Below are 20406 nucleotides of genomic sequence, written 5' to 3' on the forward strand. Positions count from 1 at the left end.
CATTACTTTTCAAAAATATCAAAGTCCTAAAAGACAAAATAGGGCTGCTGAACTGCTTTAGACAAAGGAAGATTAGAGAGATATGACAAATAAATGCAATGGATGATCATGGACTGGAAAAAAAAAAAACACGCTACAAAGGAAAGATGGACTGAAGACAGAATACAGTATCAGATTTAAATTGATTTTTATAACTGTTTAGTGTTATGCATGATAATGTATTTGTTCTCAGGAAATATACACTAGAATTTAGGGAAAAGAGGCATTATGTCTGTAACAGGATTTCAAATAGTTCAGAAAAAAACTGTGCATTTGTATATAGAGGGAAGGGAGACAAAAAAGAAAAAGTGGAAAAAAGAAAGATACAGAAAGAAGTAGACAGACATGACAAAGCAAATGTGACAAATATAAATAATTGCTGAGTAATAGGAGAAGGGTATGCAAGTTCTTTGTACTACTGTTGCAATTTTTCTCTTCATTTGTGCAAGTTTGAAGTTATTTTTAAAAAGTTAAAATCCTATATAATAAAAGCCTAATATGCAAATAGACTGGCAGAACGACTGGTGGAACAACTGGTTGCTATGACGTGCACTGACTAACAAGGGGCAGATACTCAATGCAGGAGGTGACCCTAGCCCATAAACCTGAGGCCAGCCAAGGCGAATGCCAGCAGGGGTTCCCATGATCACCTTGCCAGTCACCCCACAGATCGGCCCTGATAGCTGGCCAGGCCTAGGACCCTACCCGTACACGAATTTCCTGCATCGGGTCTCTACTATGAAGTAAAACAGGATGTAAGAGAAATGATAAAAAGTGGTCACAATTATGAGACTGAATTACTAAAGAAAAAGAGAACTTGCTGTTTCTTTTATTTAAACTCCACAGCAAAATTCTACTGAATCTAGACAGCAAACTATCTAGAACAGAACTTCTTTCAAGAAATAGGATAGAAACAATTTCTAATCCCTCAATTCTATTTTTATCTCTTTTAATCCATGTAGGCCAGAATGAATTAGGCAAACAAAAAATAAAAACTTTAATTGCAGAAAAGTAATATGATGTTAATTTTTTGCAATGATAATCACATAAGTCTTTACAACTAAATGGCATTATTATTAACACCAGGAAGAGGGGTTTCAAGAAGAGGAAGCAGCATGAAAACCAAGAACAAAAGCAAAGAGGCATAAATCAGTATGATACCTTAACCAGCTTTTACATAGTTTGACATAACTATTGGTAGGACCACTGAAAGAGAAGGCTACTGTAGTAGGTTAGGGTCATTGATGTACCCTGTATTTTACCCTTTGGGCATATGAGGGGTCATGGAAATATTTTAGTTATGGCTCTGATGACTATAAAAGCTCAGCAGGACAAGCCCTACATTCAAATTCTACCACCTAAGAAATTCTGATGCTTCTGAATACGGTAGGTCCTTGGGTTATGATGGAGATCAATCCTATGGTATGACATAATGCAATTTTTACCATAAGTTGGAACCCACCTATTATATATAAGCACTTACATCATTCACAGGGAGCACATACACAGCAGTAATGAAGTGAAACGGTAAAAAAAAATTAAAAGAAAGATAATTCCTGACCTTTACTGGTAAACAAGTAAAAAACAACATAAGTCAAAATGACAGAACTTTTGTTTTTTATAAACTAGTGGCCTGGTATACAGATTCATGCACATTAAAAGGAAATTAATTAGAAGAAAGATTCCTGTGGTAATTACATTACTGCAAAAAAATTAATGTCAAAATAGTATATATAATATAAAATTAAAGTATAATATATTTTAATATCGCTAATGCCCCTTCTCTATAATAAAAGTTGTCAGAGATGAAAGAAAATTAGTAAAATGTATATAAAAATAATATATAACTTAATAAACAATACCAACATGATATAAAACAACCAATACATGATATAAAATAACAAAAACATGATATAAAAACATTGATAAAAACAATGACTGATAAATTGATTAAACTTATTCTTATATCTCCCTGTATACGACATAAGAGTAAAACACTTTCAGAATACTTGACTAATTTCCCTTGGGATGAAGTATTTACAACTTTAACTTTGCCACATGCTCTTTGAACTCGAGAGAAAACAATATATAACTGACCATGTCTGAAAACAGTTTCAGGTAGGAATATTCCTACTCTGTCTAGAGTTTGTCCTTGTGATTTATTAATAATCATTGCAAATACTGGTATCGCGGGAAACTGTCTTCAAATTAATTTAAATGGGAGGCAAGTGTCAGAGGAGAACAAATCAATTCTTGGAATCAGAACAACCTCTCCTTCCATAGATCCTGTTAATACTTCAGTTTTGATTATATTAGGTTGCAATCTTTTGTGCCAATAGTCTTTAGATACATTCTGGTGTCGCATGTGACTGGAGCCAGCGAGAGCTTTATATGTATCATGCATGTGAGAGTCAACCTTTATTTTTAAATTGCCAGTATGTATCATATGTACCAGCCAGGTAGCCAGACAGTCAAATGGACGTGCGGCTGGTCACTTAGACTTTTATATATATAGATGGGAGATGGTGATGTAACCATGAAACAACGTACATCAAGTCCGACATTAACCCGAGGACTGCCTGTACAAGAAATGAACTCTTTCTCTAATGAATTATAGATCAGAATTCATTCATCAGGCAAAAACTCAGTAACTTTTCTCCTTGTCCATGGTCACTACTCTATTCCAAGCCATGAACAATCTCTTTTCTGAACTAATCTAACAACTTTCCCATTTTCCTTCTTGCCCCCTACAGTCTCTTTTCCACACAGTAATTTTTTAAAATATAAATGAGCTGTCATTCCCAGACTTCAATGTTCTTTCTTGCCTCTTAGAATAACATTTAAATTTTACTTTGACCTACAAACTCTGACTGTTATAGCTCCTGCCTGCCCGTCCAATTTTATTTTCTATCCCTTGCCTTTTTGGTTCACTATCCTGTACCAACATTCTGCCACTTGACAACATCAAGCCCATTCCCATAATAGGGCCTTTGGATGTGTTATTCCTTGTCCAAAATTATATTTCCTGTGCTTTTTACTTGGTAGCCTCTTCCTCTCATTCATCAAATTTCACCTTAAATGTTATCTCCTTGGAGACCTTCCCTGACAACCATCTCCTATTTCCTCTCAGTACTCATTATCACATCATACTATTTATTTCCTTCACAGCACTTCTATTACCCTATCTATCTATATACATAAAAGGCTAATATGCTAAGTGTTTTACTGTTTATTTGACTGTTCGACCAGTCACTATGATTTGCACTGATCACCAGGGCAGGAGCTCTGACCAGTAGGTTACCTTGCTGCTGGGGGTCCAGCTAATCAGGACTGGGTGCGACAGGTCGGACACAATCTGGGGCCAATCTCCTGCAGTCACTCCCCAGCTTCTAAAATGTTTCTTCTAATTAATTTCCTTTTAATTGCACTGGGCCTCTAGTTTAATATAAGCTGCAAGAGCAGGGACCCTGATTTTCTTCTTCACTGTTATATTCGTAGGGCCGGCCAGCAATATATGCTTCATAAATACTGGACTGCCTGAATTATATCTATGTACCTTAAGGGGGCCAAGTGGAATTTGACCATTTTCCTTTTGCACTGGAAGCTGGTCACTAAAAGAAAGCAATTCAGACTGAATGACAGCTCTCAAAGGCAGTGATGCAGATCCAATGACTTCTGGCTAAAAGAAGAAAGAAAAAATTTAAGTTAAAGAAGAGCCATAGGAAATTTTAATTAATTGAAATGACAACATATGATATCTTATATAGGCACCCATACTTTATGAAATAAATAGCTTAATTATTTGACTGAGGCAACTCTAAGTAGAAATCCATATTCTGCCATATTTTGGTCCCCCTTCTGGACTTCACTACTTCTCCTTCGGAGATAACATTTCATGAGTCATAAAGAAGTCAGAAGATTTTCTCTATTTTTAAGAGTCAATTCTTTATGAAAATTGTTCAACTTCACTCTTAAATATATGAAAGATGATATAATTTTTGTCAATAAAGCTAAGAAAATAACAAAACACTACTATCATGGTTATAGAGAAACAGAGGCTGTCATATACCTGAAGTTGGGAATATAAACTGGCAACATACTTTTGGACAGCAAATTTGGCAATAAATATAAAAAGCTTTAAATATTCATATTCTTTGATCCAGTAATTTCACTTCTGAAAAAGGCTAATATTCAAATCAACCGAATGGCAGAATGACCGGTCGTTATGATGCGCACTGACCACCAGGGGGCAGACGCTCAATGCAGGTGCTGCCCCCTGGTGGTTGGTGCAGTCCCATAAGGGAAGTGCCGCTCTGTCAGAAGCCCTGAGATGGGATCATAGCTGGCGAGCGCAGTGATGGTGGCTGGAGCCTCTCCTGCCTTCAAGGCAGCGCTAAGGATGTCCGACTGCTGGCTTAGGCCTGCTCCCAAGCTGCGGACTGAAGGGTTCCAGGTTCAATTCTGGTTGGACACCCCCAGAGGGCTCCTGGACTACATTATCTTGAACATGGGTGAATTATAAGGATCTCAAATTAAGGGTAATAGCCTACATCAATCCAAACAGTCAACTCTTCATAGCAGGGAGCACAGTGAAGACATTATGTAAGCACTTAGGCTCTAAAAAGTAAAAAGACTTGGGGTAGAATCCTGGATTTTCTTTTATTAATATGGGTGATCTTATAGAAGTTACTTAATCTCAGTTTATTTCATTTGTAAAATGAAGAAAATAATGTTCCTAATTCACAAAGTTGCTGTAATGATTAAATTTGACAGTATGTTTATGTAGAGCTTTTAGCACATCCATTCTATAACAACAGTAAACAGACAATAATATTTGCTCTATAACAAACAGCAAACAGAAATTTAAAAATAATGATAATAAATAATCAAAAGCATTAGTTTTGTTTGAGCCTACAGAAATTCCTATGTTATGGAGACATATAGTTTTATGTATGCTCCAAATCCCTGGTGTAAATGTCAAAATCATGTGAAGTACCTTTTTCTGTGGGATTTTCTTTGTGTAAATTTGGAAAATAAGATTGGAATTCCACCAATGTTCTATCATTGGACCACCAAACTGTACTGGAAACACAAATCTCTGCTGGAATTTCACCACTGCAAGGAGAATCAGACACATAAATACCTGTCACCCAAATCGAGCCATCATCAATCCATGCTTTGACACCACCCACCTCCCTTTCAAATCTAAAATTCAATGATACTGTTAAGAGTCAGATCAGTAATTAGGAATTCAAAATTCTTCCAAAGCAAAAATGTTTAAGAAGCAGAAAACCAGCCTTTCTCTTACTTCCATCTGCAATTTTGCTGGAGGCAAGTCGAACGACCTCAGTTATCAAAGTTGTCTTTCCCAATCCACTTTTGGTAAAGCCCACAGGAAAGTGATATTCCACAAAGAAGGTGCTAAAAAAAAAAAGTGATTAAAAACAAACCAAATAATAAACTTATTTTTTGTCTGATAAATTCTATATATCTTTTAAATATATATATATATTTTATTGATTTTTTTATAAAGAGGAAGGGAGAGGGATAGAGAGCTAGAAACATCGATGACAGAGAAACATCCATCAGCTGCCTCCTGCAGATCCCCAACAGGGGATGTGCCCGCAACCAAGGTACATGGCTTTTGGCCGGAAACGAACCTGAGACCCTTCAGTCTGCAGGCCGACGCTCTATCCGCTGAGCCAAACAGGTTTTGGCTCTACATATCTTTCAGAGTTCTATTTTCAGGATCTCAGAGGAACCATCTCCTCTTCACAGCTTTCACCAAACCTGCCAGGCAATATTAAAGGCTCCCTTCCTTCTGCTCCCATAGCACTTTTAATATAAAGCTTCTATTTTGATCCCTAAAGCCCTATATTACAGATAGCCATTTAAAAATATCTCTCCTGCTGACTGTGAAGTATGTAAAAACATAGTTTGGGTCTTAACTTTCTTTATTCTTACACGTGCCTAGCATAGTGCTTGGGACTTAGTGGGAGAGTTTTCAATACATTTTTGTTGCTTGAATGGTGCATATGAAAATATTTTACAAACCATAAAGTATTATAGATTTATTTATTTACTAGAGGCCTGATGCACGAAATTCGTGCAAGGGGCTCGGCCCCCACCCACTGTGGTGGCCCTCACCCCTTGCAGCCCCTGCTTTGTTCAGAAAGTCATCCGGAAGGACGTCCAGCCTAATTAACATATTACGGTTTTATTATTATAGATATTTAGTTTCCCATGTTAGAGACATACCGCTTTTTTGTTGTCAGCTTAGGTGGTCTCCCAGGAAAGCTTTTTTTGCCAGGGGTCATCTGTGGACTCTCTGGAGGAACTTCCATTGTTTCAATGATGATTCTGACTGAGTGTGTTCTACCCAGAAGGGCCAGCCTATCTGCACTTAGTGTCATCACTTGGGCATCTTCTGGAGTTACTGATTTCATTTGTTGTTCAACCAAATTTCTGAAAGGAATTCATACAGACAGTGAGGCAGACAGTCAGAGGCCCAATATGAAACGATCTAGTTTGCATTGGCAACACAAGAAAGAAGGAAGGGCAGCAAGCATCTTAATTCACAAGTTATCAAGTATTGGGAAATGGATTTTATCAAAATTCTGGTCCTAATCCACAGTGAAAGAAATCTCAAAAACTGTAAAAAACACTTTTCTAATCTATAGGCTTATCTTCATAAATGTATAGAAACTGATGTCAAAGAACTAGTTTTTCTACATGGGATAACAGACTTCAGTTATATATCTTTAATATATCTACTATCATTATTATTTTTTTATTCCTCTTCATTTGCTTTTCTTATGTATATTTTTACACAAATATAATGCAGCACATATACAACCTAGAGTTCTGCTTTCTTCCTGAACCATTTCATCATATCCATCTTTTCATGTTATTATATTTTTAAGGACTATAATATTTAATGAGTTATAGTAACTAACTTAATCAGCCTGATACTGTTGGGTAAGCACGGTCATTTCACATTAAATCTTGTAAAAATAATCTCCCTTTGCTTTGGCTTCTAAGCAAGCCTTCGTAAAGAGACTCACCTATTTTTCTTGCCTGCTGCTCTCTTCTTCATCTTGTGATCATTTGACTCCAGATCCTTAGAAGATCTGGCAAGAGCTTTTGATTGGCTCATTTTTTTAGAAGGGACAATATCATCATCTTCACTGAAGAAATCACTAATGCTGCTATCAGATTTCTATGGGTGGGGGGAAGAAACGAAAAGAGGCACTAAAAGATAAGTGTTTTGGAAGTAGTGGTAATAAAAACATTTCTCTACAAGTAATCCATTTCTTCTCTGTACATATATCATTTTTAAAGCAATAACTAACACCCAAGTATCAGATAATCCCATGTTTCTCCTGGTTATACAAAAATACAGTTGACCCTTGAACAAGTGGGAGTTAAGGGCACTGATTCCCCTGTGTAGTCGATAATCTGTCTATAACTTTTGACTCCCCCAAACCCTAATTACACTTGGCCTTTTGCATCATGGATTCAACCGTGAATTAAAAACAATATTTTCATGAATCACAGTTGGGAAACCCTGGTTGAGAATGTAAAAATACTGTTTTCAGTCCATGGTTGTTGATTCATGGATGCAAAATCTGCAGATACACAGGGCTGAATATGAATTGAAAAAAAAAGTGTACAAGTGGCCCTGTGCAGTTCAAAACCGTGTTGTTCAAGGGTCAATAATAAAACAAAAATAACCTACAAGTGCACTTCAAAGAAAATAGATTCTTCTTTCAAATTAACAATAATAATAACCACTATTTATTGACTGACTTTGTATCTGGTACTATGCTGAATGCTTCATGTGTATTTCTAAGAGGTGACTTTACCTAAATTTTATAAGTGAGAAAAATGAAAGCTGAGAGAAGTTAGCTTGTTTATGATTCACAGCATTAAGTAGTTTAGGCAGATTTGATCTCCTTGGGTTCCAAAGCCTGTATTTCTACCATAATTTGAGGCAGTCACTGGTAAATGCCATACTATATAATAAAGAGGTAATATGCAAATTGACCCTCATGCCCTTGCACAAGATGGCAGTCCCCATGTAGTCAAAGATGGCTGCCACAAGATGGCCAGCAGAGGAGGGTAGTTGTGGGTGATCAGGCCAACAGGGGAGGGCAGTTGGGGGAGACCAGGCCTGCAAGGAAGGGCAGGTGGGGGTGACCAGGCCTGTAGGGCAGGGAAGTTGGGGGCAACAAGGCCAGCAGGGGAGGGCAGGTAGGGATGACTAGGCTGGCAGGGGAGGGCAGTTGGGGGGCAATCGAGCCGGGAGGGGAGTAGTTAGGCATTGATCAGGCTAGCAGGGAAGTGGTTAGGGGGTGATTAGGTTAGCAGGGGAATGGTTAGGGGGTGACCAGGCTGGCAGGCAGGCGAGCGGTTGGGAGCCAGCAGTCCTGGTTGTGAGAGGGGTATCCAACTGCCAGCAGTCCCAGATTGGAGAGGGTGCAGGCTGGACTGAGAGATACTCCCCTCTCTTCCCCATGCACGAATTTCATGCACCAGGCCTCCAGTCTAACTATATGGATGTACAGATTGCTTTTTTCACCTCTCCATACTACTAATGACTCATTCTACTTTAATTTTGCTAAGATGAACAGTTTATTATGTCACAAATTTTCTTAATGGGGGAAACCAGTAGATATCTTCTTCAGAGAGGTGATGAATTGATAAAGAATGAAAACAAGTTTACCAGATGTAGAAGGGCATTTCAACATTCAAAGTAGAAGGGGCAATATGAGCAAAAAATGAGATAGAAAAGGAGTTGAATGTCTGAGAAGTATGATAATCAGTGTGACAGGAGTATCCAATGGATATAGAGCAAAATGGGAGATTAGGTGAGGGAGGTAAGACAAGATCATATTCTAATGCCATGCTCAAAGCTGATGAGATGGTGTGGTCTAAGCAGAAAAACACAGGCTTTTTGTCAGACACACCAGAGTAAGAATTCTAGTTCTGCCACTTATTACTATTAATTAATGTCTCTTGAGCTTTTATTTCATGATATGTAAAAAAACACTCTCATGGGACTAGAAAAAGAATTAAATGAAATAACAAATTTAAAACATTTGGTACAGTACTGAATAAATAACAGGTAAAGTAAATTCCCTGACACAGAACAAATATGAAATATAATTCCTTTTCCTTTTTAGCCTACAGGTAACAGAATATTAGTGATTTTTACTCTAAAAAAAATATTTTTATTGATTTCAGAGAGGAAAGGGGAGAGAAACATCAATGATGAGAGAATCATTGATTGGCTGCAAGCCCACACTGGGGATCAAGCCTGCAACACTGGCATGTGCCCTGTCTAGGAATCCAACTGTGACCTCTGTGTTCATAGGTCAATGCTGAACCTCCAGCCATTCCAGCAGGGCAGTGATGATTTTGAAGGCAGGAAGTCATGAAATCCTAACAATTCATAATTTATTTATTTATTCATATATTTTTATTGAATTCAGAGAGGAAGAGAGAGATAGAGACATCAATGATGATGAAAGAGAATCATTCATCAGCTGCCTCCTGCACGCTCCACACTGGGGATCAAGTCCACAACTTGGGCATATGCCGTGATCAGGAATCGAACCGTAATGTCAAGATTCATATGTTGATGCTTAACTACTGAGCTATGCTGGCCAGGCTCATAATGTCTTTTAAATCCATCTTCTCCTTTCCAAATACTGCCACTGTTATTCAGGCTCCCTGCCTCTCACACCTATAGCAGCCCAATGGCTTCCTATCTGCTTCTGGTCATTCTCTCCTATTGGCCCCCTACATCACTGCCAGATTAACATTTCTAAAACACTATCATGATCATGTCCTTTCCTCATCATCTGACATTCACAGGCTTTCACAGACTGGTTGCAATATGCTAGCCTGCCTTATGGACAACTTCTTTTCCACAGAAATTTTCATCTAGTCAATTTAGATACTTTGCAGAGCACAAGCTGCTTCTCTAGATAGGTCATTCTTTGTATTCCCATTACATATCCTTTTTTCTCTCTAAACACCATCTTTCAAGTCCCATTAAAAACCCCTAACTCCAAAAAACAAACGAACAAACAAAAAACAACCCTAACTCCTCAAAATGCTCTCTCCTGACAATCTCATATAAAAATTCTCCCTGCTTGTTTTAAACCCTGATAGCATTCATTGTCTTATCAGATAGCATTCATTGTTTTATCAGTGAGCTGGTATAAACTACCTTATATTTCAGTTATCTTTTCTGACTGGGAGAAAAGGAAAATTGGGAATTTGACAGCAATGTTCACAAATATAAATGATTACTTGTAGAACATGAATTGAACTTAATTATGTGTAGACCTTAGGAGATTCTAAAAGCCAATAAACAAAACATATGGCTTGATATAAGAACTTTAAAATTCTGTAACAGTAGAGGTATTTGTCACCAGGAAGTAGAGGTGTGTCTGGAATATTTTGAAAAGATACCAGTCAAGGGTGGTTCTGAAGGTACACCTGCATTAGCTCCTCCTTAGAAGAGCTCTAAGGAAGCTATAGAATGTATTTGGACTCAGGCAAACTAGAATTTGAATCTTGGCTCTAAAACTGTGTGTACTTAGACAACACACTTAATCTTACTAGGCCTGTTTCTGCACCTACAGAATGAGGACAATATTTTCCTTTTCAGTTGTCATTACAATTAAATATGGTATATAAAATGGATAGCTTTCTATCAGGCAAGTAGCAAGATGCAGGCCCCTACTGATACTATTAATACTCTAATTGTTATCTAACTCCTAAAGCTTCAGATTCAATGACTTACAGGCACTGTGTAAAATAAGTTCTCCAGGAGACTCTGGTCATACTGAGGGTCACTAGGCTCACTGCTGCAATACACATCACTCCCAGGAGCTGGAGAATCTGGAGGAGAGCCTAGTCCGTCCCAGTAATGATCTTGGGAAAATTCGGCACTGCAGAGATTAAAAAAAAACAAAATAAGGCAGAACTTTAAAGGAAATTTTAGCTGAGCTATTCCTCCCTCCCCAAATTTTCTGAAGTTCTAAACATGAAGATATGTTAAATAGAAGACTCACATTAGATTATCTGATAAATATTTTCACATTATATTCCCCCTCCTCTGGGATGCCAACAGCTAGTATTCAAAAAATACACTACTGACACTGATTGTGATTTCATTCATTTATTTAACAAACACTTTACTGGGCACCTTATTATGTGCCAGGCATGGTGTTAGATACTAAATAGTACAGAGATGGCTAAGCTAACTTGCTCACTCTTATGTTGCTTATGATCCAGCAGAGAGGGATAAAAAAAAAAAGGGGGGGGGGGAATAATTAACTATAATTTAATGAGTTAAATGTTATATGTTGTTTTTGTGAAGAATGGCTAATTCATAAATACGCTTTCTTTACTAAGCATAAATATGTATTTAGGGTTAATTATGGCAAGATTAGTTTTTTGTAGAATATAGGAGTAAAATAAGTAAGATACTTATTTAATAAATTCTATAAGTAAGATACCCTACTTATAGAATTTGTAAACTAGTAAGATAAGCATATAAACATACGTATATTTCATTTGTTTGTTTCTTCTGTAGTAACTAATGAAAATCTGTTAACGAACCTACTGAATTCTTAATAAACATGTTCTTCATATTGAAAGCAATATTTATTAACTACTTAATATGTGCCAGACACTATGCTAAGCATTTCAATCATTCTTTCAACTTTGCTTCCCTTTCAAATTAGCTGCTATACTTTAGTCCCCTTCTTTGATTTCTCAAGAATATAGGACACAATAAATACTTTCAAATTAGATCATGTTCTTTTATTTCTTGCAACTAAAAGGTTCTTTTCCTCACCATTCCTTAATCTAGAGCAGAATTTCTCAATCTTAGCACTACTAACATGTTGGTTCAGATAATTCTTTTGTCAATGGGAACTATCTGTGCATCTTGGATCCCTGGAATCTACTTACCAGATGCCAGTAGCACTACCCTAGTTTTGACAACCCCAAATGTCTCCAGATAATACCAAATGTCCCATGGGGAACAGGTGAGAACTGTCCCCAGTTGGGAACCACTGCTCTATAGTAATCTCTCTCTCAAAGGTCAGAACCACTTTCTAACTATCAAAAGCCAACTAACAACTTCCCAATTGACATGGCTTCTCTGCAGCTTCTGTGCACTGCTCCTTTGTGAAGCTCTACTTCTTGGTATTCTATACAACTCTCACTTGCTAATTATGGAAAATTGGAAAAATAGGAAAAATATCCTCAGGTGAGGATTTACAACAACAACAAAAACAACAAAATGAGGAGTGGGATAGGGCTGGAAGTTGCCTGTGTTCTTTGCTATAAGACAAGCACGCTCTCAGCACTTTCCTCTCTTTTACATCTTAAACATTTTAAAATCAAAGGATACATATACCTGTTTTAAAACTAAAACAGAATTACAAAACATAATAAAAAATAGTAGCGGCCTGCTTCCTTACTTTCAACTCACTAAGATATTTCTTCTAGTATTTTCTTCATATTGCTAGATAACATCTGTACAGCCATTCCCTGATTTTTTCCCCCCTTTCTAAATGATTTATGGACTTCCTATTATGAAAAATGAATCCACTCTTTCATACCACTGCTATTGGATACAGATTTCCCTTTCACCCATCTTCTCAATTTAGTTATATTATTTTTTATTGCAGTTAGTTTTCAGGGTTAACATATCAGAGCCAAGTATAATTTTTTATACTTTTATAAACAACTTACAGTTTTCCTTCTTTTAATAATTGCCTTAATTTTCATCTACTTAGTTGTCTATGTGCCTATTCCTATTTCATTATTGAACTCTCCAAGAGAACTGAAAATTTCCACTCAGTTTCAAACACGGGAGGAATGTGTCTCCATGTATCCTTTCCCTAGTGAAATATTCCCAGTGAAGCCCTGTCCAGCTCCTCAAAGGAATGTTCATTCTCTAAATATGATACAGAACTTAAATCTACTGAGGAGAGGTAAACTTGAGACTCTGGATGCATGAAAACATTTTTACTTTATCCTTACACTTGATTAATAGTGACTGAGAATGGAATTTGAGGTTGAAAATTCAGAATTCTGAAAGTATTTCTCCATTGTCTCCCATGGGGCTAGTGGAAAAGCCTCTTATTTTGTTTTCAGTTTAATTGAGATATAATTGACAAATAAAATTATAAAATATCAAAAGTGTACAATGTGCCAAGACCGGTTTGGCTCAGTGGATAGAGTGTCGGCCTGTGGACTGGAAGGTCCCAGGTTCAATTCTGGTCAAGGGCATGTACCTTGGTTGCGGGCACATCCCCAGTGTGTGGTGTGCAGGAGGCAGATGATCGATGATTCTCTCTCATCGATGTTTCTAACTCTCTATCCCTCTCTCTTCCTCTCTGTAAAAAATCAATAAAATATATTAAAAAAAAAAAAGTGTACAATGTGATGATTTTGATATATGTATACACTGTGAAAGGATTCTCCCCATTGATTTAATGAAAATACCATTCACCTCACATATTCACTTTTTGGGGGAAGGAGTGAGAACATTTAAGTTCTATTCTCTTAGCAAATCTCAATTATACAATACAATGTTATGAACTAGTCAACTTAGACCTTATCTACACTAATAAAAGAGAAATATGCAAATTGACCATACCTCTGTGATGCCCACCAGCCAATCAGGAGTATGAAAATTAACCCAACAAAGATGGCGGGGGACACCAAGGGGCCTGGGCCCCAGGTCCCGGAGAACAGGTACCAAGCCCGCAGCCTCTTGGGACCATTGCCACCATGGGAGGTGACGGCAGCTGCGCCAAGCCATGCCCGCAGGCTCCTGGAACCATTGTCAGCTCCAGGAGGTGAGGGTGGCTGCACAGCTTGACAGCAGACAGCAGGGCCTGTTTGACCGTAGCCACAGCGACCCAGGAGCAGGCTAGCGGGCCCACAGGCAACATCCAGCAGGGCCTGCTTGCCCATTGCCATGTGTGGAGCAGAGAACCATGGGGACTGGGCCTAAGCCATCAGTAGGACATTCCCTGGGGGACAGCCCCGCTATGTGCATGAATTACATGCACCGGGCCTCTAGTTCAATTTTTAACTGAAAGTTTGTACCCTTTTAACAATCTCTCCCTGTTTCTCCTGCCCTCCCTAGAAACCATTTTTCTAATCTTTGTTTTTTTATAGTCTTGTGAACAGAAACCTTGATAATTTTTAGAGCTAGACATTTTGGGAACCCATCTCTTTGTGGTGGGAGTTGGGGCACTAGATGTGAGGTCCAAATTGTGTTCAAGGAGAAGCTAAGGGTTAGGGATTCTCTCCTGACGATGTGGTGCGGTTATGGGATTATTTTCTCATTTGTCTGATGTGTAGAAGTTGCTCATTTACTTTCTGAATCTCTTTCAGAGGAACTGCTTCAGTTATTCTCTTTCTTCATTGATGTCTCTCTCTCTCTCTCTCTCTCTCTCTTTCTCCCTTTCCCTTCCTCTCTGAAATCAATAAAAATATATCTTAAAAAAAGAGACACATTGATTGTTTGCCTCCTGCATGCACCCCAACTGGGAATTGAACCTTTCTTTAACTTGATTATGTACCCTGACCAGGAATCAAACCCAAGTTCCTTTGGTGCATAGCAACAACACTCCAACTGAGCCATACTGACCAGGGCAAACATTTTAAAGTTTTACTAAGTCTAATTTATCTATTTTTTGTTGTTGCTTGTGCTTTTAGTATCATATCTAAGACTCCTTTTCCAAATGAAGGTCATAAAGATTTACCTCTATGTTTTCTCCCAAGAGTTTTATAGTTTTAGCTCTTCTGTTTGGCTATTTGATCCATTTTGAGTTAGTTTTTGTACATTTAAGGTAAGGTTCCAATTTCATTTTTTAAAAATGTGTGGCTAGCCAGCTATCCCTGTATGAGTTGTTAAAAAGACTATTCAATGAATGGCATTGCTCTTCTTGTAGAATATCAGTTGACTGTAGACGCATAGGTTTATTTTTAGACTAGTCCATTGATTTACAAGTTCATTCTTATGCCAGTACCAAACTGTCTTGATTACTGCTGCTTTGTAGGAAGTTTAAAAATAGGAAAGTGTGAATCCTCCTCCTAGCTTCTTTTTCAAGACTGTTTTGGCTATTCTGAATCACTTGCAATTTCACAGGAATTTTATAAATCAGCTTGTCAATTTCTACAAAGAAGTCAGCTGTTATTTCTATAGGAAATGCATTGAATAATAAACATGGGGTCCCACCCCCTCCAGGTTTCAGATCTTTTAAATTTTTTTCAACAGTGTTTTGCAATTTTCAGAGTTTATGTTTTGTGTTTTTGTTAAATTTATCCCTAAGTACTTTATTCTTATCAATGTTACTATAAATGAATTATTTCTTAATTTCAATTTTGAACTACCTATTTCAAGTATATAAAAACTAGAGGCCTGGTGCACGAAATTTGTGCACAGGAGTGGGAGGGGGTAGTAAAGGAGGGGTCCCTCAGCCTGGCCGGTGTTCTCTCGCAATCTGGGACCCCCCAGAGGATGTTGGGCCTGAACTGGTAGTTGGAGATCCCTCTTGCAATCATGCACCAGTGACCATAGTTTTCATACAGGTGCAAGGCATCTTGCTGTTGTATGGGCAGTTTCATTTTTTGCCCTGATTATAAAAAGTAGCACATAACATGATTCTTCTGAGGCAGTAGTACCATTTCCCTCATCTTATGGGTGGAAAAACTGAAGCAGAGAGAGGTTAAGTAATTGGCTTTGTCACACAGTTATAAGTGTCAGAATCAGGGATGACCATAATACGTACAAGCCAGGGTCCACGTATGTCATTGCTGCATCATCCTGTTTTTTCAGTGTTAGAGTAGCCTTGCCAGGTTTTAATTTTTAAATCTAAGAGACAATTCCCAATATAGAGAGTAGGGTCCGTAGGCCTGGTGGTGATCAGGGTCATCTGTGGGGTGACCAGTGAGTGGGGCAATTGGGGGAGAGGGGCCCTCCACTGGCACCCGCCTTGGCTGGTGGCTTGGTGTAGCCTACTGACATGCCCTGCACCCCTATTGCTGCCACCAGTCACCTCAGTCTGACCACCCCTGGTGGTCAGTGCACTTCATAGTGGCTGGTCATTCAACCGTTTGGTCGATTTGCATACTTAGGTTTTATTATATAGGACTAGTGGCCCAGTGCACAAATTTAGTGCACGGTGTATGTGTGTGTCCCTCAGCCCAGCCTGTACCCTCTCCAATCTGGGACAACCCTCTTGCAACCTGGGACCATTGGCTCCTAACTGCTCACCTGCCTGTCTGCCTAATTGATCCTAATCATTCTGCCTTTCAGTCTGATTGCCCCCAAATGCCTCCCCTGCAAGCCTACTTGCCCCCAATTGGCCATCCTGCCAGCCTGCTCGCCCCCAACTGCCTCTGCCCCCCGTCAGCCTGATTCACCCCCAACTGCCCTCCTCTGCTGACCTGATCACCCCTAACCACCTCTGCCTTGGCCCTGCCACCATGACTGTCCAGAAGGTCTTCTGGGCTAATTAGCATATTACCCTTTTATTATTATAGATACAACTTTTTTTTTTAGTTAATCTTATATATTGCAATCTTCCTGAATTTATTAGTTCTAATTATTTTTTAGTGCATTCTTTAGGGTTTTCCACATACCAAATCCTGTCACCTATGACTAGAAATAATTTTACTTTTCCCTTTCCAATTAGAACCATGCTTATTTTTTCAAACCACATCCTATATAATAAAAGCCTAACATGCAAATTGACCAAACAGTGGAACAACTGGTTGCTATGATGTGCACTGACCACCAGGGGTCAGATGCTCAATGCAGGAGCTACCCCCAGCCCTCAGGTCAGCTAAGGCAGGTGCCAGTGGGGGCCCCCTGATTATCCTGCTGGTCACCCCACAGATTGGCCTGGTCGCTGGCCAGGCCTAAGGACCCTACCTGTGACCAAATTTCGTGCACTGGGCTTCTACTACGTAATAAGAGACAGACTCCAAATTTCAACTTGTGCCTGTGTAAATCCATGCTCTTTTCATTATACCCTAACACTGGTGTTGGAGAAAAAGTTGGGAGATAATGAAAAGGTGGCCATAGCTTGTTTGGCTCAGCAGATAGAAGGGTCTAGGGTTTGATTCTGGTCAAGGGCACATGGTTGTGCCTTGATCCCCAGTGGGAGCATGCAGGAAGCAGCTGATCAATGATTCTCTCTTATCATTAATGTTTCTATCGCTCTCTACTTCTCCCTGCCTCTCTAAAATCAATAAAAATTGTTTTTTTTAAAAAGGCCTTAGCTGGTTTGGCTCAGTATAGAGTACTGACCTACGTACTGAAGGGTCCTGTGTTCGATTCCTGCCAAGGGCACATGCCGGGTTGCAGGCTTGATCTCCAGTGGGGGGTATGCAGGAGGCAGCTGGTCAGTAATACTCTCTCATCATTAATGTTTCTATTTCTCTCTTCCTCTCTCTTCCTCTCTGAAATCAACAAAAATATATTAAAAAAAGAAAAGGTAGATTTGAGACCATTCTTTAATTGAAGTTAAGAATAAAAGGCTAGCCCTATCTGGTTTGGTTCAGTGGATACAGCATCAGCCTGTGGACTGAAGGGTCCTGGGTTTGATTCTGGTCAAGGCATGTACCTCGATAGCCCCTCTCTGCTTGAGGCACGTGTGGGAGGCAACCAATCAATGTTTCTCTCTCACATGGATGTTTCTGTTTCTCTTTCTCCCTTCCACTATCCCTAAAAATCAATGGAAAAATATCCTCAGGTGAGAATTAAAAAATAAAAAGAATTTCTAAAATAAAAAAAAAGAAGAAAAGGCTAAAGATTAAATTTTTACTTAGTGGGTGATGAATGATGGTTTTTATTTAGTGTGCAACAAGTAAACAAGAGAATGACTTTGCTTTTCTAAGGAAGTGCTACTTTATGAAGATAAATAATGATATAGCAAAACAATTTAAAGCAAAGAAAGCTAGTTAAGAGCTCTTACCTGCCCAATAGTAGTTGTATGGCTCTGGTATCGGCTTTTGTGTCTTGTTTCCAAAATTTATTCTCAGTTAGAGGGAGGAGGTGATCTTCATTGTGGTCTTTAAGTTGATTTTTAGATAAGGCTTTGATTCTAAGGTGTGTGTGTGGGGGGAAAAAAAAATATATATATATATATATATTTAAAGACAGCATGGAGTGGCTGACACATGGAAAACAATCTAAATTAGATTAATTGAGCTAAGAGATAGTTCAGCAGGGAAAATTTAACACACGTTAGATGTAACTATCTTAAATATATATAAAATTTCACAATTTACACAGCGTTTTCCTTCATTAGAATATCACTTCATTTCTATAAGAGAGGGAGGACAGAATATCCCAATCCCAAATATAGGCATACTGGTCGGAGGAAGCAAAGGATTTAGTCATTTACATATTTTACTAAGTGCCAGTGCTAGGTCTAGATTTTAATTATCTTAACTTCTAGTTTAGGCTTCTTTTCCATCACTTTAAGAATTGTTTGCTGAACACTTACAAAATTATTTAGTCCATAATTTGACAAAAACACACATTAACAACTATCAAGAAATAAACTGTTGGGGTTCATGTTTATTTTACAGCTTACTGTGTTGATGCTCTAAGAAAGTCTTCCTTCACAGGAGGATGAACTTCGTCCAACAACATGCTAGTATCTGGGCTTGATTTCATTGCAGAAACCACCATGGCATTACGTAGTTTACTGCCTTGTTCCAACAGAGCTGAGGAGGACAAAAGTAGCACACACACAAAAAATCTAAAATTCAGCAGAAATACTTGTAATCTTTAGCATCTTTGTTTCTATCACGAGACTTATCACAGTGCACTGTAATAGCTTCCTTGTCTGCCTTCCCCACTAGCTTGAGAATTCCTTGAGAACATTCATTTGACAACAAATATGAGAATTGCTTTAGATGCTGGTATTACAGAAGATCACCTCCTCCCTCTGACTGAGAATAAGTTTTGGAAACAAGACACAAAAGCCAATACCAGAGCCATACAATTACTATTGGGCAGGTAAGAGCTCTTAACTAGCTTTCTTTGCTTTAAATTGTTTTGTTATATCATTATTACATTGTTCACAGATTTATCTTCATAAAGTAACACTTTCTTAAGAAAGCAAAGTCATTCTCTTGTTTACTTGTTGCACACTAAGTGAATGAAGTCTCTCTTCTGAAGAGACCTGACTTCTCTGTCATTATTGAGGTGCAGAGGATAAGTAATTTGCTTGTTATGCATGCTGTACATGTATATATAGCCAGGACGACTCCCTACCTTCTGATTTTAACCACTATACTACATGTGACCCCATTTTAGTTCTTAGACTTCTTTTTTTTTTTTTTTTTTTTTTTTTTAATATATTTTATTGATTTTGTACAGAGAGGAAGGGAGAGAGATAGAGAGTTAGAAACATCGATGAGAGAGGGTCATCGATCAGCTGCCTCTTGCACATCCCCTAGTGGGGATATGCCTGCAACCAAGGTACATGCCCTTTGACCGGAATCGAACCCAGGACCTTTCAGTCCCCAAGCCGACGCTCTATCCATTGAGCCAAACCGGTTTCGGCCTTAGACTTCTTTTTAAAAGCTTAGCACTAGTGGCATTATTGTAAGGAATACTGGGAAGTATTCTTTTCTTGAGTTTCCACAATTGTTTAGAGGGAATAATCCTAGACACCATCTATCTTGGTCTAGAGTTTTATAGCTTCTAGCAATAAAGATATGGTAAACAGGCTATGAGGGGGAAAAAAATACATAAGCTAACCAGATTTGTAAACATCTAATATTAGTAAAAAGAATTCAAAATATAGCTTAGAAACTAAAAATACATACACACAAAGAAAAACAAAAATGCAAACACAAACCCTAAAATATTATGATCAATGTGTAATTTAGTGAAAATACAACTAAGCTTAAAAAAAAAAAAAAAAAAAAAAAAAAAAAAAAAAGATCACTCATCAAGGTAGGCAGAATCCTAAGATGCCCTCTACCCCCAACCCCACCAAGATTCCCCAGCTCCTGTGTACACATACTTTCTCCCAATGATTCACACACTCATTGAGGCATTGCCCTAATGGGATTTTAGAGGTCATAAAGATTCCAAGTCAGTTAACCTTAACATAGGAAGGTGGGCCCAAACCTTCTAAAAGCAATTTTCTTTAACTGTCTGCAAGATATGAAAGTCAAAGATTTGAAGCCTATGAAGGACTTAAAGTATCACTGCCGTCTTGAAGACAGAAGGGACAATGTGGCAAAAAATGTAAGCAGTCTCTAGGAGCCAAGTGGCCCCTGGCTGACAGCCAGCAA

The 20406-nt window shown here is 38.3% G+C and overlaps 1 protein-coding gene across 9 annotated transcripts in view; it reads right to left on the reverse strand.

Annotated features, from left to right (window-relative positions):
* C2CD3 (C2 domain containing 3 centriole elongation regulator) overlaps positions 1-20406 on the reverse strand; it is a 109454-nt gene that overhangs the window by 71676 nt on the left and 17372 nt on the right. For 8 of the 9 annotated variants that reach the window (XM_045577602.1, XM_036426799.2, XM_045577604.1 and 5 more), the window contains 8 exons: positions 18690-18822; positions 18066-18194; positions 10856-11003; positions 7104-7258; positions 6298-6504; positions 5348-5460; positions 5036-5154; positions 3596-3718 (listed from right to left, as the gene is read on the reverse strand). In XM_045577602.1, the coding sequence (XP_045433558.1) occupies positions 3596-3718; positions 5036-5154; positions 5348-5460; positions 6298-6504; positions 7104-7258; positions 10856-11003; positions 18066-18194; positions 18690-18822 (1127 nt within the window). The remainder of the gene's footprint in view (positions 1-3595; positions 3719-5035; positions 5155-5347; positions 5461-6297; positions 6505-7103; positions 7259-10855; positions 11004-18065; positions 18195-18689; positions 18823-20406) is intronic. The other variant, XM_036426802.2, reaches the window with a different exon arrangement.

Source organism: Pipistrellus kuhlii, unplaced genomic scaffold, assembly GCF_014108245.1.
Source record: "Pipistrellus kuhlii isolate mPipKuh1 unplaced genomic scaffold, mPipKuh1.p scaffold_m20_p_9, whole genome shotgun sequence".
NCBI classification, from domain to species: domain Eukaryota; kingdom Metazoa; phylum Chordata; class Mammalia; order Chiroptera; family Vespertilionidae; genus Pipistrellus; species Pipistrellus kuhlii.